This window comes from Phyllobates terribilis, unplaced genomic scaffold, assembly GCF_046119375.1.
Source record: "Phyllobates terribilis strain yellow unplaced genomic scaffold, ASM4611937v1 Scaffold_5__5_contigs__length_657084704, whole genome shotgun sequence".
Lineage (NCBI taxonomy): Eukaryota > Metazoa > Chordata > Amphibia > Anura > Dendrobatidae > Phyllobates > Phyllobates terribilis.
In genome coordinates, this window is record NW_027362765.1 from 95,927,624 (window position 1) to 95,946,599 (window position 18,976).

Here is an 18,976-nt window from a genome sequence, read left to right on the forward strand (position 1 = left end):
CAAGGAAGAAAAGGCACAGCGCCCCTCCATAAAAGAGCAGCCGCGGCCTTGTCATGATATCATGGCCCTCATAACCCCTGATATTGCCATTCAATTGTAGCAAGCCAAATCGGCCATTGGTAACTGAGCTGGCCTCAGCACCTGTATTATTACTTCGGCCTTGATCTATGGTGTAACCCTGTGCCCCATCTGCCTGGAATGGCCTGGTATTGAGCTTGTGGCAAACACCCCAACAAAACAAAAAAACTGCCTTTATTGCCCATAGCAACCAATCACAGCGCAACACACAGTTCACCAAAGCTGTTTAAAAGATGAAAGCTGAGCTCTGATTGGTTGCTATGGGCAACAAAACCAGTTTTTGTTTTAGACAGTTTTTTGAAAATGGATGCCATTGAATAATTATAAAAAATATAAATGAAAGTCTGATATATGCATCATATCTTCATGCGACTTTTGCTTTAGACTTGTTGCACACAGTGTGAAACCTCAGGGACTTTAGGCCTAGGGCCTATTTTTTTATCCCAGTCTCGAGGCATGGCTGGAATTCTCCTTGTGTGGTGCGAAGTCGAGGTGATGGAATGTGGATTAGGACGTCTTGGGCCCTTTAACCTACTTTATAATACTCCATGTCCGATCAGAAAGCACCCGTGGCGCAGCTCATATCTCCACGCTGCATGCCTGAGGCAATTAGATAGAAGGCAGCGCTCTTTTCTTAAAGGGGTATTCCCATCTCCAAGATCCTATCCTAATATTCAGTAGGTGTAATAATAATATTAGCAAATACCTCCAATTAGAAATGTAGGATAGTTCTAGTTCGCTATGTCACTTACCCCATGTGCAGGGCATTTCAGTGGCTTAGGTATCCATGGTTATGACCACTGACAGTTGTCACTATATGAGTGGTTGTATCCATGGATATCTAAGCTACTGCAATTCCCTGCTCATGGGGTAAGCGACATAGTGAACTAGAACTATCCTACATTTCTAATGGGAGGTATTCGCTAATATTATTATTACTACTACACCTACTTCATATTGAAGTAGGATCTTGGAGATTGGAATGTCCCCTTAATCCTCGGGTCAATAAAAATATCCCACAGCCACCCTGTACAGTATTTACACGAGACATTCTTAGCCACATGGTTTTTCGGTACTCAGTTAGGTCCAAATCACAGTTGTTTAACCTCCTAGATGCCGCTGTCAATGGGCACAGCGACATTTAAGATGTTGGAAATGGGGTGGTGGGGGGGGGCTGGGGAGGAATGTCACATACAGCCCCCTGAAACATGATTGTAGAGGGCGATGGCAGCCCACGTCTGCCATGCTTGTACACCTATAGTGCAGCCTGTTAAAAACTAAAGCAAAGAGGGGCTCGCTGAGAGACCCAAAGGTCTGCATTAATCAGGGGCTGACCCTGCTACTGCATAAGACGGCATTAGCACCCAGTCCTACGCAGGAAGAGCCCGAAACTGGGTGGACTTTTTTTTCTTTTTTTTTTGCATGTAACTGTGTGCTTATAGCAGAGACTCCATTTTCAATATTAATTAGTTCACATGGATTATTGTAAGAACACAAATCTGCTAAAAGTCCCAGAGGCTGGCGGGTAGGATAAGACTGATGTCAGAGGCGAAGTAAGGGTGAAATAAAGTGAAGCTGCTGCCCTCTGTTGGTATGTCACAGGTATGACATGCACACCCCTGGTGCCAGCAAGAATATCCAAAATACAGAGAACACCTGTTTAATTTACTAAGCAAAAGACAAAATAAGGGCTGACAGTGCTAAAAATCAAGGCAAAGTGACAAGGCCAGTCTAGACACGTACTCAAGAAAAGCAAGACAGGACGCGGGGAGCACATACTTCAGGAGAGGACCGCAAAAGGTCAACAATGACGCCAATAGCAATATATTCACAGGCCTTAGGCTTGGGATCTAACTACTGTAGTACATAAAGCACATACATAGCAAATCACTTGCAGTGGCTTAAGAAAAGTGTTCCTACCCCGTGAACATTTCCACATTTTTTCACGTTACACCCACACACTTAAATGTATTTTAATTGGGATTTTATGTGATATCCCAACACAAAGTAGCAAGGATCTCTGAAATGTACAGGAAATGATACAGGAGTTTTCTAAATATTTTAAAAATATACAACTGAAAATTCTGACGTATATTTGTATTCAGCACCCCTAAGTCAGTACTTTGTAGGACCACCGTTAGCTGCAATTACTGCTGCAAGTCTTTTGGGGTCTTTCTCTACCAGCTTTGCACATCTAGAGGTGACATTTTTGCCCATTCTTCTTTGCACACTTGCTCTAGCTCCATGAGATTGGATGGAGGCGTCTGTGAACAGCAATTTAAGTCTTGGCACAGATTCTCAGTGGGATTTAGACTGTGAGTGGGCCATTCACTAACATGAATATGGTTTGATCTGAACCCTCCATTGTAGCTCTGGCAGTATGTTTAGGGTCGTTGTCCTGCTGGAATGTGAACCTATGCCCCAGTCTCGCGTCTTTTGCAGCCTCTAACAGGTTTTCCTGCAGGATTTCTCTGTACTTCGCGCCATCCACCTGCCCATCAATTCTGACCAGCTTCCCTGTCCCTGCTGAAGAAAAGTATACCCACAGCATGATGCTGCCACCACCATGTGTGACGATGGGGATGGTGTTTTCAGGGTTATGCGCAGTGTTAGTTTTCCGCTACACATAGCGTTTTGCATTTAGCCCAAAAAAGTTCTCCTCTGGTCTCATCTGACCAGAGCACCTTCTTCCACATGCTCGCTTTGCAGTTTGCCAAAAGCCATGTAGGATACAAACAGGACTTCTTACGGCTTGATTTCAAAAATAGCTTTCTTCTTCCAACTCTTCCATAAAGGCCAGATTTGTGGAGTACATGACTAATAGTTGTCCTGTGGACAAATTCTCCCACCTGAACTGTGGATCTCAGCAGCTCCTCCAGAGGGACCCAAAGCCTCTTGACTGCTTCTTTAATTAGTGCTCTCCTTGCTTGGGATGTCAGTTTAGGTTGATAGCCATGCCTTGGTAGGTTTGCACTTGTACCATGCGCCTTCCATTTTTGGATGATTGAGTGAACAGTGCTCTGTGAGATGTTCAGCGCTTTGGCTATTTTTTTTTTTTTTTTTAATAACTTATCCCTGCTTCACTCTTCTCCACAATGTTATCTCTGACCAGTCTGGTGTGTTCTTTGGTTTTCTTGATGCAGTTTGATCCCTGAGGTCTTCACAGTGCAGATATAGTTATACTGAGAATAAATTACCTGCAGGTGGATTCAATTTACTAAATATGTGACTTCTGGAGGCAATTGGTCACTCAGGATTTTATTTAGGGGCATCAGACGACAGGGGGCTGAAAACAAATGCAATACAATTTTCAGATTTATATTTTTAAAATAACTAGAAAACCATGTATCATGTCCTTTACACTTCACAAATACTTGCTACTTTGTGTTGGGATATCACAATAAAATATATTTAAAGTTTGTGGGTGTAACGTGAAAAAAAGTGGAAAAGTTCACAGGGTATGAATAGTTTTTCAAGGCACTGTACAGTGGGTGCAGCTCTGGAGTGTAATACTGGATGTAAATCAGGATCAGTACAGGATAAGTAATGTAATGTATGTACACCGTGACCCACCAGCAGAATAGTGAGTGCAGCTCTGGAGTATAATACAAGATGTAACTCAGGATGAGTACAGGATGAGTACAGGATAAGTAATGTATGTACACAGTGACTCCACTAGCAGAATAGTGAGTGCCGCTCTGGATTATAACACAGGATATTACTCAGGATGAGTAATGTAATTGTATATAAACAGTGACTGAAATAGCAGAATTGTGAGTGCAGCTCTGAATTGAATTAAAGGATGTAACACGGAATAGGTACAAGATATACAATTCTCCTTAGGAGCCACTCTAGTGAGCAGAATATATAGGAACATAGTGTACCATAAACATGCATAGGGTAAAGGAAGGTTGGTATTCAATGACACCAAGCAGAGATTTTGTAAGAACGTGAAACAGTCTGTTGGATTTTTCATAATACAATGTATTTCCTTTATTTGGGGGAACTGAAAATAGTGGTCTAAGGATATGAAATCCTTAGATAAGTTTGACAGTTTTAGGTTAGTAAAACCTAATGTTTGTACAAATGAAAAGTCGTACAATTTTTGAATATACTTTGTGTCTTAATTTCTCACAGTCATTGAATGAGAACACTGCAAGCCACTACCGAACCAGTGCTGTTCTCAGCTAAGAAATAAATACAATTGTATCTAGTCTAGGCAATGCTCTGTGAGGCCTTCTGTCCGATACATTGGAGCAAAATGCCCCAGGGATATACGCAGATGTCCCCGCTCTTCACACACAGCATTGGTTAGATTGGGTATAATAGTTTCCACCTCTTAGATGGGAGCAGGACAAGCCATGCAAACCACGGTTTTCAATCACCGACAGCAAACAAATTTCACGAACATGGTAAATAAATGAATCACATTAATATGACTTGTGTGTGTTGGAGTCAGGGCAATTAGCACGACTCCATTCACTTTATGTAACAGAGGCACAATGTTATCTTTGGCAGCAACACATCGCACGCCCAAAGTCATTAAGTAGCCCAAGACTTATACATAGATTAAGCTGGTCCAAAATGTTTACATCCCTGGTGGCCTAGGGAAGGGGGCCTGCATCCCTAGTGACCTTCAGCAAAAAAGGCCTTCGGGTATGCATTCCTGGTGGCCTATGGCAGAGAAGGGTTTAGGATTTGCATCCCTGGTGGCCTAGGACATAGAATAGGTGTGGATACGCATACCTGTTGTTCTAGGGCAGTGAGGACATTAAAGTCTGCATCTCTGGTGGTCTAGTAATCAGATGAAAGAGAAACCAGGACCATAAGATTCCAAAAAAATGGTTTGGTTATAAAATTCTTTTTTAATCTTTTAATGTGAAGTATTTGGAACAAGTTTTCAGAACCAGACTTGTCCATGAATCCGTTAGGAAGATGTGGTGTTCAGGCTCCGTACACGGTTTTCCTCCAGCCATTCCACAATCGATCTGATATTGATTGCCCATCCAAAGTATAGACCATCAATATCAAAGTCCTGGACAACCCCTTTAATAAAGCTACAAGCAATCATTTGCTTTCTCTAGTACCAGTTCTAGAAACCTCTTTTATGGCAACTTCCAATCACATGGGAAGAAAGGAAGCAAACATCTGAAGTTAAGTCTGTGGCCCAACCATATAGCTCCAGGTATGGCCTCATCCACCCATGTCCCATCTTGCTGTAAGGTCCTTAGCAGCATATTTCAATGGTTTCCATTTATAGTCATAAGTCATGTATGGTGAGGTTTAGCGCGTTTGGAGCCTTCACTTTGAAGCTGCTTTTTCTTTTTAAGGTCACGGTATGCCTGGACGACGCGCTCTCGCTCATCCTCCAACAGCCTCTTTCTGGCCATGGACATAACAGGTGGGGGCGCTGTTGAGCTGGTTTTGTCCAAAAGGCTTTTCAAGAGGAGCTTCTTTTCTCCCGGCTAAAGATGTTAAAGAAAAAAGGTAAGATTATCGAACAATGCCATAAAAGGTGTTCACCTTCAGCCACTGGGTTTTAAAGGAATGCAACTTTTCCATACCCATAATAATGGAATAACACCATCATTAATCACTACATAAGCAAAAGTATGTGCACTCCTCATATTCACATACTGGCAGTAATAGCCCACAACTGGAGCCTGTCCAGAAAGTGGAAATAGGTTCTTGGAAATAATCTGTTTTGGTGGATGGCCGAAGATCATTTATGTCTGAACAGGTCTTATGTACTTGGTGGGACACTGATGATGAGGACTTATCGTACCACATCTGTGCCCAGCCTAACAATGTTCTTGTGGCTCAATGGACAAATACCAGAATGCAACATTCAAAAGCGAAGGAGACTTTTCCAAAAAAAGTAGAACCAACTCCATGTAGATAGATGAGGTTTGGAATTGAGGTGGCCAAGAGTATGTGGATAAGAAGAGACATTTCATAAGATTTAGTGATGGGGTCCATGAAACATGACCACCACATCAAGACCCATAAGGAGCCATGGCACGTCAAAGTGTTCATATCAAATTGAAAGTAACTCAATCCCTAAAAATCTGAAGAAGTTGAAGATGCTCAAGTTGGGAATAGGTGAGATTCCCACAAAATAAAGACGCACCAGTGGTTTCTTATGTATCAGCAGACTTACAATGTAACAGCAATTTTCGAAAAATTTTCACAAGTCATATGTTTTCGAGGGGATGGGGTGAGTAATCAAGGTCAATATTCCCACTGATCGATAAAATGAAGAAGCAGAAGTCCTCAGCCGAGTCCCTGCTTCTAGGCTGAAGAAGCGCTCAATATAAGGTCTGACTTAAGTCTTGGAGGAGAGCAATCGGCTGAGCAATTCTGATTCTACATTTTAACTATCAGTAAGGAAAAACCTCTCGCAAATCTGACATTTTAAAGATGCATTCCTCTTCCAAATTCACCCATGAAAAATGTATGGAGAACTGTCTCACCTTAGTTTTGTCTGCACTCTTCCTTGGCTTTACTGTGAGAGTAGGAGGTTCGGTAACCACTTCCCCGAACATCACCGTGTCTGTCCAAGAAAAGAAGCCAGTAAATGTGAGCCGCCTTACCTTTACATGGTATTCTCATATTGCCTTTGATAGCCAATTGTGGGCGGTCATTTGGCTCTTCTTACTACTACTCAACACAGTAGGTTTTCAGTTTCCCAAACATCACCTGTGAATATGTCTTTTTCTAAACGGGTCTCTTTCTGGTCTTCTTTTCTCTTCAAGAACTTCTCAAGACGTCTTCTGTCAAAACTGAAACAGGACACAAAGTCTGGATGAAATTCATGTAGGAGAAAACAGAAGAACAACTTGTTACCCCAGGTGGATCAAGAACCCACGGGTGTAATGTCCACATACACTGGGACCATGCTAGCCTTAGAAAAATGACCATCTGGGCCTAGGGAACCCAAATCTATTTAGCCCATATTGGAGAAGACCCCACTGATCTCCATAAACAAGGACCATCAGTAACACACTTTACAGGGTTTTGCTGGAATTTGTGATGGGTGCATAATGTATCTTTCTAGAATATTAGCAAATTAAGATCTATGCACTTCCTCATAAATTTAGCGCATCTCATTCCACCGCCCGCTGTATAAAATGCCAGTCTAACTAAATGCCCCCCAAAGTGACCAAACCCCACGTCTTCTTCTCTGTGACAGGTAAACATGGGTATAATGTTTTCAACCAATTCAGCACAACTCACTCTTTCTTCTTCTGTGACTTTTCCTTCTTGGCGACCTCTATCACCAGCTTCCCCTTCTCATCCACCTCAGTCTCCGGCATCCGATCAGGCTGGTTCTTGCTGAGGAACAGAACGTGTTGAGTTTCACGGTCCATTCGTTCCAGATAGGCGTATACAGGTTCATTGACCTTCCTCTTGAACTTGGGGACCTTGATGTCTGTCTGCAGCTCTTCATTGTCAGGACCCTGTTTCTTTGCTGAAAAAAAGATGGCAGAGTCAGAATCTCTCAGTAGTGCAGCCTCAGGCACTGGGCCCCTATTTTCAAATCATTGTCTCTCAGCATGGTTGTAAGATATTAATATATGTTTTTCACATTTCTAATGTCTCCATCATTGAAGGAGCATTTCCACCCAAACTAAACATGCAATGGCAGCCTCTCCACCCAGGAACCTTCTCTATGGGCCACTCTAAGATACTTTCCATTCTGGAAAATCTGAGCCATCCATTCATATTCATCTGAAAGATGACATGTAATACCAGATTTCACCTGAGATAGTGCCATTTGCCAGGGAATCCAAGATCCAGACCTGCAACTATCAACAGATCCAAACTAAACCCCCTTTAAACATATTTACTAATTTTTATCCATGGTCTGATGATGCCACATCATGGCAACTATGACTATTGGCAGCAGATACAGCACCCCTAGAGGTTGTCACATATTACTACATGACAACTCTCCCCAATTATGGAGTCTTTTGAAAATATGCTAATTATTAAGAATCATATTGCCAAGATTCCCCCAGCAAATCAACTGTGATCTATGGTGGTACCCAGCAGCAAGTGTTCAATTTCCCTGCAGCGCCACCACAGGGGAAATGAAGAATTACACTGTTCTAATTAAAGACAATTCATGAAATAAAGGAACATCCAAATCCTCCACAGCGAGGAACACTCTTTGCTCTTGACAACAGATGAGGGTCCTGAACGTTAACCTCCCTCCATTAAATCTATTCTCTAAAAGGGATTTTAAATAATTTTTTAAAGACCCGTAGAAGATTAACCCTATATTCTCCACCTGGCCTTTTCTTCTTTTTCTTCGGCTTGTTCATCTCCATGCGACTCCTCATAATCTCTCGAAGCTTGAAGGGGATCTCCTGGGTATCCAGGTCTTTTGGTTTACTATTTGTTTTCTTCTTCTCATGTCTAAATATAGATATATTGGAGCATTATATCAAATTCATTATAAACATATTAACTTACTCGGCTGTCCAATCTTTCACGGTCGGTCTTCGTTTACTCTGCTACGGTGATGGTGTCATACAATCACGTGACCATTGCAGCCAATCGCTGATCTCTGCAGTCTCGTGCTGTACAGTGATTGGCTGCAGCGATCATGTGGACGTACAACACATCATCACAGCAAACAAAAGACCAGCATGGACAAGCGGGGAAAACGAACAGGTGACTATTGTTTTGTGTTTTTATTTTTTAAATAAATTTCTTCAAACCCCATTATAAGGCTGTGTGCCCACGTAGCGTTTTACAAGCGTTTTTGATGCGGAATTTCCGCAGCGGAAACGCTTGTAAAATGCTTGGTAACCCGCACCCCATGATCCCCAATGGGTTTCCGCAACTTCTATGCACATGCTGCGGTTTTTTCCGCAGCGTTTATGCCGCGTTCAAAAATCCGCAGCATGTCATTTAATTTTGCGTTTCCGCATGCAGAATTGCCTTTGTCCAATGCATAAAAAACGCAAGGCAATTCCGCATGTGGAAAACGCGTGAAAAACGCGCGAAAAAAGCGCGATAAACACGTGCGGAATTCCGCAAGCGTTTTTCCGGGAGAGGACTTGCATTTATGCAGCAGAAATTTTCTGCTTCATAAATGCAACGTGGGCACATAGCCTAACACCTTTAAATTTAGCAGAACCACAGGATATTATTACCTTGGCACACAGATGCTAAAATGTTGCACATTTCTGCCCATCTGAAACCATCTTTAACCCTTTCGGGGAACAAGCTATTTTTAATTTGTGCCCTTTCATTTTTCCTCCCCTTTTTCATTTTCCCATCAACATAGCCGTATAATTGTAGAGAGTTGTAGCTTTGAATGACTCCAACAATTGTAAATATATATATATATATATATATATATATATATATATATATATATATATATATATATATATATATATATATATATATATATATATATATATATATATATATATATATATATATATATATATATATATATATATATATATACACACACACACACACACACCAAAAGTTTGGACACACCTTCTCATTTAAAGAATTTTCTGTATTTTCATGACTATGAAAATTGTACATTCACACGGAAGGCATCAAAACTATGAATTAACACACGTGGAATTATATACTTAACAAAAAAGTGTAAAACAACTGAAAATATGTCTTATATTCTAGGTTCTTCAAAGTAGCCACCTTTTGCTTTGATGACTGCTTTGCACATTCTTGGCATTCTCTTGATGAGCTTCAAGAGGTAGTCACCGGAAATGGTTTTCCCTTCACAGGTGTGCCCTGTCAGGTTTAATAAGTGGGATTTCTTGCCTTATAAATGGGGTTGGGACCATCAGTTGTGTTGTGCAGAAGACTGGTGGATACACAGCTAATAGTCCTACTGAATAGACTGTCAGAATTTGGATTATGGCAAGAAAAAAGTAGCTAAGTAAAGAAAAATAAGTGGCCATCATTACTTTAAGAAATGAACGTCAGTCAGTCCGAAAAATTGGGAAAACTTTGAAAGTGTCCCCAAGTGCAGTTGCAAAAACCATCAAGAGCTACAAAGAAACTGGCTCACATGAGGACCACCCCAGGAAAGGAAGACCAAGAGTCACCTCTGCTTCTGAGGATAAGTTTATCCGAGTCACCAGCCTCAGAAATCGCAGGTTAACAGCAGCTCAGATTAGAGACCAGGTCAATGCCACACAGAGTTCTAGCAGCAGACATATCTCTACAACAACTGTTAAGAGGAGACTTTGTGCAGCAGGCCTTCATGGTAAAATAGCTGCTAGGAAACCACTGCTAAGGACAGGCAACAAGCAGAAGAGACTTGTTTGGGCTAAAGAACACAAGGAATGGACATTAGACCAGTGGAAATCTGTGATTTAGTCTGATGAGTCCAAATTTGAGATCTTTGGTTCCAACCACCGTGTCTTTGTGCAACGCAGAAAAGGTGAACGGATGGACTCTACATGCCTGGTTCCCACCGTGAAGCATGGAGGAGGAGGTGTGATGGTGTGGGGGTGCTTTGCTGGTGACACTGTTGGGGATTTATTCAAAATTGAAGGCATACTGAACCAGCAGGGCTACCACAGCATCTTGCAGCGGCATGCTATTCCATCCGGTTTGCATTTAGTTGGACCATCATTTATTTTTCAACAGGACAATGACCCCAAACACACCTCCAGGCTGTGTAAGGGCTATTTGACCAAGAGCGAGAGTTATGGGGTGCTACGCCAGATGACCTGGCCTCCACAGTCACCAGACCTGAACCCAATCGAGATGGTTTGGGGTGAGCTGGACCGCAGAGTGAAGGCAAAAGGGCCAACAAGTGCTAAGCATCTCTGGGAACTCCTTCAAGATTGTTGGAAGACCATTTCCGGTGACTACATCTTGAAAATCATCAAGAGAATGCCAAGAGTGTGCAAAGCAGTCATCAAAGCAAAAGGTGACTACTTTGAAGAACCTAGAATATAAGACATATTTTCAGTTGATTCATACTTTTTTGTTACCTATATAATTCCAAATGTGTTAATTCATAGTTTTGATGCCTTCAGTGTGAATGTACAATTTTCATAGTCAAGAAAATACAGAAAAATCTTTAAATGAGAAGGTCTGTACTAAATATATATATATATATATATATATATATATATATATATATATATATATATATATATATATATATATATATATATATATATATATATAGGCTTATGCTGTCATTTTCTGAGACCTCCTGTAGCTTTTTTTGTTTTATTGTCAATGGACCTGTGTGAGGGCTTCTTTTTGCATTTCACAGCACAGACTTACAGCCACAGTGATACAGAATGGGATTACTTTTTATATTTCATTTTGAAGTTGGAAAAGGGGCAATTTAAACTTAGATTTTTCATTTATTCTTAAACGAAGTAGATGATTTCCCCCTTATGTTTTAGTCCATATAGGGAGATAGTACTACATGGTGCAATACCACAGACTGGGCTTTATAAGAGGGTCCCAGATGCCAGCGACGGGGGCCTTCGTCAGGTTCCCATGTCAGCCGGCGGCCTATCGGCATTACGTGGTCGCATTTTGCGAGGGGGCCATTGGGCATCAGTACATGTACTCATCTACTACCTAACCGTTTATATGCTAGATGGTTAAACATAAGAATTGGAGATAGCTAAAATAACACAGCATCTGCCCTGTAATGACCATGTTCAGCTCCATACAAAGCACTCTGGAGCTGATGTACGTTATGGTAGGAGAAAAGCTAAAAAGGGCTTGTAAACTGTGCTCAGATATGCATCTTTTAGCTTCAGTCCCAGGTTCTAACAGCTCTACTACTGGTTAGAGAGAATTTCCCATGTTGGCACCTAATCAGTGTTGTCTGTGGAGGGGACTGGCCAACTGCTCATTTCAATAGCCAAGTGGGGCCCCTTTAGCTCTCAAGAAAAAGAATATACAAAGAGGGGGACGACTTGGTCAAACCCTTTACACACACGGCTCTGATCATGCGCTTTTCCATATCTGGAAGTGGAGCTGCTAATAACAAGGTTGATAGCTGAAGATCAGGGCAAAGTACATAGTAATATCATGGGTACAAAATATAGGCAGAGCATGTCAAACATGAATTATCATGGAAAAAAGGCAGAGACCTCGGTTATTCTCAGTTATTGCAGATCAATAGTAAAAGCGCCCCCCAGGCCCTCTCATTTTTCAAGACATCATCAACCAAAGAAAATGAGCCTCATCTGCAGCACCAGCAATCACTGAGACAGGGACAAACTCTCACCGTTTCCCCTTTCCTGCTCCGAGACCTGGAGACTTCGCTGGTTTGATCTGTTGCCGCTTTCCCATCGCGCTGTCAGCACAGTAAACACACGTGGAGCGCACAAGACCGTGAACTTCCGGCTATGGCGTTATACGTCATCATGAAACCGGCGCACTCTTTACTATTCACAGTTGGAACGCGCTAATGACGTCACGGATGCGCCATCTTTGAAACTGGAACTTCATTTTTTGCCTCGTCATTTCCGTTTATTAGGTGTCGAGAGGTGGGGGGGGATGGAAGTCTGAATTAGAGCCCTAAAAAGAAGGGGGAAACGGGATCCATGTCCCAGACGGTGTCGGGAGGAGCGTTACTATGGTAACCCTAAAGACTCGTTTTGTGCGACGGTTATGAATTGGCTGTGTACAGTAGGTTCTGTATGCTTGATATTATTGATGTCAAAGCCATAAATAGCAACCTTGTAATTTAGTCCTGTGTGCACATGACAGTACTGGTCGCAAAGCCCCATAACATTTCCTACTTTATATAGTGCCAGCCACAGCGTCCCCATAACACGGAAATACTCGCACCCCCCATGTAACAAGGACATACACTACTCCCCGATAAGTGACAGCCACTACACCCCCATATCATGGACACACACGGTTCCCCCATGACAGTGACAGGCCTGCCCCCATAACAAGGACATACACGGAGCACCCATAAGAATGACAGCCATTACAACGCCATATCATGGACATATAAGGTTCCCCCATGACAGGGACAGCCCTGCCCTCATAACATGGACATACATGGTGCTCCCATAACAGTGACATACATGGTGCCCCAATAACACAGAAATAGACAGCGCCCCATAACACGGACAGCCCTGCCCCTATAACACGGACAACCACGACACCTCATATCACTGACACACAGTGCACCCCCATAATACAGGCAGCCAGTGCACCCATAAGAATGACAGCCATTACGCCGCCATATCATGGACATATAAGGTTCCCCCATGACAGGGACAGCCCTGCCCTTATAACATGGACATACATTGTGCTCCCATAACAGGGACATACATTGTGCCCCAATAACACAGAAATAGACAGCGCCCCATAACACGGACAGCCCTGCCCCTATAACACGGACAACCACGACACCTCATATCACTCACACACAGTGCACCCCCATAATACGGGCAGCCAGTGCACCCATAACAGTGACAGCCACAATTTAGATAGTTCTGAGCCCTATAACGAATGTTTGACACCCTATGGAATCATTAGGGAATTGTCAGGTGCACGACTGCCCTCAAGCAGGGAGGAGGTTCGCAGGGCTCCCGTACGGCGGGCACCGAATACGGCCGTGGCCACTAGACCACAACTGCAAATATGTGTGCTCATCTCTAGTAGCCATGTTACTGTTCACGTGATCACCCACTGCCCGCAGCTTGAGTTTCTCGACACCCGTCCAATTACTTGAGCACTGATCATGAGAGGAGATCAACCAGAAAGTCTTCACCCATGGAAGAGAGAGGAATCCTTGGACTTCTGTATATGGGTTTGTTATCCATTGATACCCTGAGATCTGATCTCGGTGCCCTAATTCCTTCAGTTCTTTCACCTTTTAAAGACATCAGACCATATTGTCCTCCTAATCTTCCAGTCTGTTGTATCTTACAGCTGCTGACTTGCCTTCTACGAAGATTTCCGTCTTCCGCCTCCTCAGCCTCAGTCTTACTCATTAGAGATGGAACTTATTCTAGAAGATCCGTAAAAACCTATGATCAAGGTGCAGAGAACACAAACGTTCTGCCCACTGTGGACGGCAACCCCCTGAAAACCAAGGATCAGTTTCCTGGAGATCCTCACCAGCTCATCGAGCCTCCTCTTCCACCTCCTCCCACTCACTGTTGCATGAGCGGCTGCCATAACTGCGTGTGGATTGCATACGCTGAGGAACTTCTGGAGCTGTACAAAGATGGAGGGGAGCTAGCGCTGGCCACCCTGGAGAGGCAGATAGATGATGAGAACATTAAGATGTTTATAAGGATGGAGATACGGTTCCGAATTCAGAGCAAAACACGTCCGTAGGAACTTTGGCCTGAGGAATGTACAGAACAAGGTGTGGGTATGGGAATAAAACCATTTCTCAGTCATTTACGAAAGTTATAGCCACCAGATCTGCCTCCTCTTTGTCATCTTGTAACTTCCTGTTGGCTACCTATGACCTCTTGGTATTCTCTCATGGTCCTGAACACTCCCCTACTATTTTATGGCAAGTCTAAATGTCGGGCTGTGGAGGTAGCCATTTTGCAGACTTAAAAAAAGATTTCAGACCTAAAGTTTATATAATGTCCCTATTAGTGTTGAGCGAGTATGTTCTATTAACCCTTTCAGCGAGTATGCTCGGGCCGAGCTCCGAGTATTTATAGCTGCTCGGTGATATGGTTGAATTGCTCCCGTGTGCATGATTTGCGACTGTTTGACAGTTTTATTACATGTGAGGAATGTCTATTTCTTACACATTCCTCACATGTAATAAAGCTGTCAAACAGTTGCAAATCATGCACACGGGAGCGATTCAACCATATCACCGAGCAGCTATAAATACTCGGAGCTCGGCCGGAGCATACTCGCTCAACACTAGTCCCTATGCATGTAGTGCCAAGGGCATGGCTGACAGAACTAGAAAATTGGAATGAGTTTAACATCCCATGGACAGGTGTAGTAAAATACCTGGAAGACAGCCGCAACCTCTTTGTAAAACACCACTTTAAGTGTTTTCTGTACCAAAGTTTGAGTACCATAAGTGTCCTGTGTATAATGTTTTTATTTAAAATATATATTTATTATAACTGAAGATGTGTTTTTTGAATTTCTTTTGTCGAAAGGCTAAGTGAACCCCAGTATCTGTCAGCTGGTTTATGGCAAGGTTATATTAGACAGCTGTACATAGTCTCGAGTCGTCACCCAGTGGTAATGGCTTCAAAGGAAGAACCTCTTCGCAGTGTCTACATAATAGAGTTTGCCCACATAATTAAGTCAACCACAGCACCCCCTAATAGAAGAGCTACATACTGCAACAGTCACAGTGACCTCATAACAGAATGAGTCAACCACAATGGTCACAGAGTATCAGATAAAGCCAGGGCTGTGGAGTTGGAATCTGTGTCCAATTTTGGTGGAGTCGGTCTAAAATGGACCGACTCCTAAAATATATAATATGTTGGGTACAGTAGTTCAATGCAGGTTGTGCTGTAAATGTTTTCATAAGAATTTGGGAAAGTTATGAAGTGTCCTATAACTTTCTGTTCTGTTCCTGATCTAAGGATCTTGGCTTTTAATTGAGATGAATCTGTGCTGCACTTTATGTACAAGTTCAGTAGTGAGGCAGTGCTGTAGAGTCGGAGTTGGAAGTCAGGGAAATTTAGGAGTCGGAGTTGGTGGTTTGGCTTACCAACTCCACAGTCCTGGATACAGCTACTATGCCCTCATAAAGAGCCAGTTGCAGCACCTGCATAACCAAATTGGTCATAGTGCCTACCTAACAGTGTGAGCCACAACAACCTAATAATGTAGCTAACCACAGTGACTACATAAAGCCAAGCACAGAACTGCATACCAGAGTCAGTTATAAGGCCCACACTGTTAGGAGGACGGTTGCAGACAACTTTATTATAATGGAACGCAACAGACCCCGGGGTCCACGATGCAGCCTGGTGGACTGCTGCCGAACCCTTTCCGGGTGAAAAGGAAAGCAACCAACTTAAATGATAAACCTTTCTGTGTTACTGCACACGGTAACGGGTATAGCGGTTCGCTCGATCTCCGTTAACAGCACGGGAGATGTGCGACCGGGAAACTATCTGTAGTCCTGTTACAGAACAGGCACTACACTGGCGGCGCTAGGATGCGTGTGTGACTACTCCGACGGGTACACGTGCCTCCAGCCGGAGTGCTACCGGACTGAAGGGTACTACTCCACGTGGCTTACAGGCGATAGCCGTGGATAGGACGTCTGCAGGCTGCTCGGGGTGTTAGGCGACCCCTTTGGCAGAGCCAGACTGCTAGACCAAGCTACCTGCCTATTTCCACTAAACCTGCCTATGGAAACTACGTGGAACACAGTCGCCCACACAACAGCATCACTTGCTCAATGATCAGAGTGTGCCGCCATGTTTGTGGGCGGGCCTTTTAAAGACTAAGCCCTGCCCACCATCGTGCCATTGGTGACCCCACCCGTGGACCAATCAGGCGGTGCCAGGTCACCGGGTCAGGTGGTTGTCAAACCACCAATCACGGTCTGCCAGGTCACGGGCATGCTCAGTACCGAGAATCCTGGACTTAGGCTTAACCTATGCTTAACGTTGCTAGGCACAAATACGCGAGAGACTATCTGTACATCTCGTGGACCAGCTAGGTGTTGGGGCTGACGACAATGCTGAGCAGCATCAGCCCTGGCTGGACTGGAATGGGAGACCACAGAAGGTTCTGGACCTATTTCGAATCCAGCAACAGCCCGACGCTTAACACACATAACCAGAGCCAGCCACAGTACTCTATAGGGATTCACGCTTTCAAGTATGCATTAAGTAGCGATCAAACAGGCACTGGATTCTTGGGTCAAAACAATGTGACATTTATTTCCACTGGTTGCGCAGTACCAAAACAAAAGCAGAATCCCTACCCTTTTCCAGGCTCTAACTAAACAAAATAGACTGGCTACCCACGACTGAGCTAGTCTCAGTTTGGTCAAACACAACGGCTATTGTCCATAGCTAGCATTGATACTTGCAGTTTGATGCACACGGCCTGTGCAGACTCCTCAGAGAGGGATTCTGGCTTGTCTCTCTTTATCCCCAACACAATCAACTCTGCTCAGCTTCCCCAGCTTACTAAGGTGAACATCTAGTACGGTTATATGCAGAGACAGCCAGGTGCACCTAATCAGAGCCTGTAGTGCTAGGATTTAATCCTAGCCTACTTGGCTTTGCTACATACTCTCCCCCCACCCGTTTTACCCAAAGCCAGGGGCTGGGCACCATCTGCCAAAACACTAGGCTTTAAATTGACCCGAATGTGAGGCTCATGCTTAATGACACAAGGGTGACCTAGTAATTCCATGAACCCGCTCCTATTTTTGGGTACCCATTTCCGGTTGTGCTGTTTTTTGGGAAGGTGACAAATTTCCTGCTGCTTTACCATGCATAATGTTGGTTTCTGACTGGGCCTACAAACAAGGGGTTTCAAGTGAGTCTCTATCCTTCCAGGGTTTTAGTAGATTGCCATAATATATGGGAAAGGGCTTTTCCATGGTCATTGTACTTTATACTTGACCTCTCTCCCACCTTTTCCACCACCTAATAGGGTCATTGCCACTGGGTAAGGAACTTGCTCTCCACTGTAGACATTAACACAAGTAACCGATTCCCAGGTATAAATTGTCTCATTCGAGCCGACCGGTTATACCCCCTGAATTTTTCCTCTAGGGCCTTGGGGATTGGATTACGCCCAAACGTGGCAGAATCTCTGCCTTCAGCTTGCCATACTCCTTGGCATCCTGCAGGGGATGGTAATAGTACGTTTCTGCGTTTCCCAGTACAGTATGGAGCAAGAACCCTTGCTCATTGCTCTGGGGGCAGTTTCTCCATGTCATCCAACTTCTCAAAGACAGTCAGGAAAGCCTCAATGTCATCCTCCAGAGTCATTTTCTGCAAGGCTTCCTGTACAGCTAGCCTCACCCGAACACCTTCACTTTGGCTGGTAGGTGGTGGCCTCTCACTGGCCTGGACAGTTTCTGCCAGGAGAGCCATCTGCTGTTGTAACTGCTGCCACAACTCCTGCTGCTGCAGTTGAAACTGCTGCTGGATCAGGAGTTTGTTATTATTAATTATTATAGCACCATTTATTCCATGGCGCTTTTTTTTGTGAAAAAGGGGGTATACATAGCAAAACAATTACAATAATCTGGAACAATACAAGTCAGCGACTGGTACAGGAGGAGAGAGGACCCTGCCCGCGAGGGCTCACTCTACAAGGGATGGGTGAGGATAGGGTAGGTGAGAGTAGAGCTGGTAGTGCAGCGGTATGGTGGAGCGAGGGTTACTGTAGGTTGTAGGCTTTGTTGGAAGAGGTGGGTCTTCAGGTTCCTTTTGAAGGTTTCCACGGTAGAGGGGGATGCAAGGGAGAAGTCTTGGATGTGATTGTGGAAAGAGGAGATAAGAGGGGAGTAGAGAAGGAGATCTTGTGAGGATCGGAGGTTACGTGCGGGTAAGTTCCGGGAGACTAGGTCACAGATGTATGGAGGAGACAGGTTGTGAAAGGCTTTGTATGTCAAGGTTAGGGTTTTCAACTGGGGTCTTTGGGCAATGGGGAGCCAGTGAAGGGATTGAAAGAGAGGAGAGGCCGGGGAACAGCAGGGGGATGGGTGAATTAGTCGGGCAGCAGAGTTTAGCATAGTTTGGAGGGGTGTGAGAGTGTTAGAGGGGATGCCACAAAGCAGGAGGTTGCTGTAGTCGAGGCATGAGTTAATGAGGCAGTGCACTAGTGTTTTTGCAAATTCATGGTTGAGGAATGTTCGGATCCGGGAGATATTTTGAGTTGGAGTCGGCTGGAAGTGGAAAGGGTTTGGATATGTGGTTTGAAGGAG

The 18,976-nt window shown here is 43.8% G+C and overlaps 1 protein-coding gene across 2 annotated transcripts in view; it reads right to left on the reverse strand.

The window, feature by feature from the left end:
• Window positions 1-4,196: 4,196 nt before the first annotated feature.
• Window positions 4,197-18,976, reverse strand: part of CCDC137 (coiled-coil domain containing 137) — a 49,563-nt gene continuing 34,783 nt past the window's right edge. Inside the window, exons 1-6 of one of the 2 annotated variants that reach the window (XM_073682559.1) lie at window positions 12,341-12,497; window positions 8,372-8,499; window positions 7,315-7,549; window positions 6,778-6,860; window positions 6,552-6,631; window positions 4,213-5,543 (exon numbers count right to left, since the gene is read on the reverse strand). In XM_073682559.1, coding sequence (XP_073538660.1) covers window positions 5,346-5,543; window positions 6,552-6,631; window positions 6,778-6,860; window positions 7,315-7,549; window positions 8,372-8,499; window positions 12,341-12,405 — 789 coding nt within the window. In that variant the 5' untranslated portion in view covers window positions 12,406-12,497 and the 3' untranslated portion in view covers window positions 4,213-5,345. Of the gene's footprint in view, window positions 5,544-6,551; window positions 6,632-6,777; window positions 6,861-7,314; window positions 7,550-8,371; window positions 8,500-12,340; window positions 12,498-18,976 lie in introns of those variants that run through there. The other variant, XM_073682560.1, reaches the window with a different exon arrangement.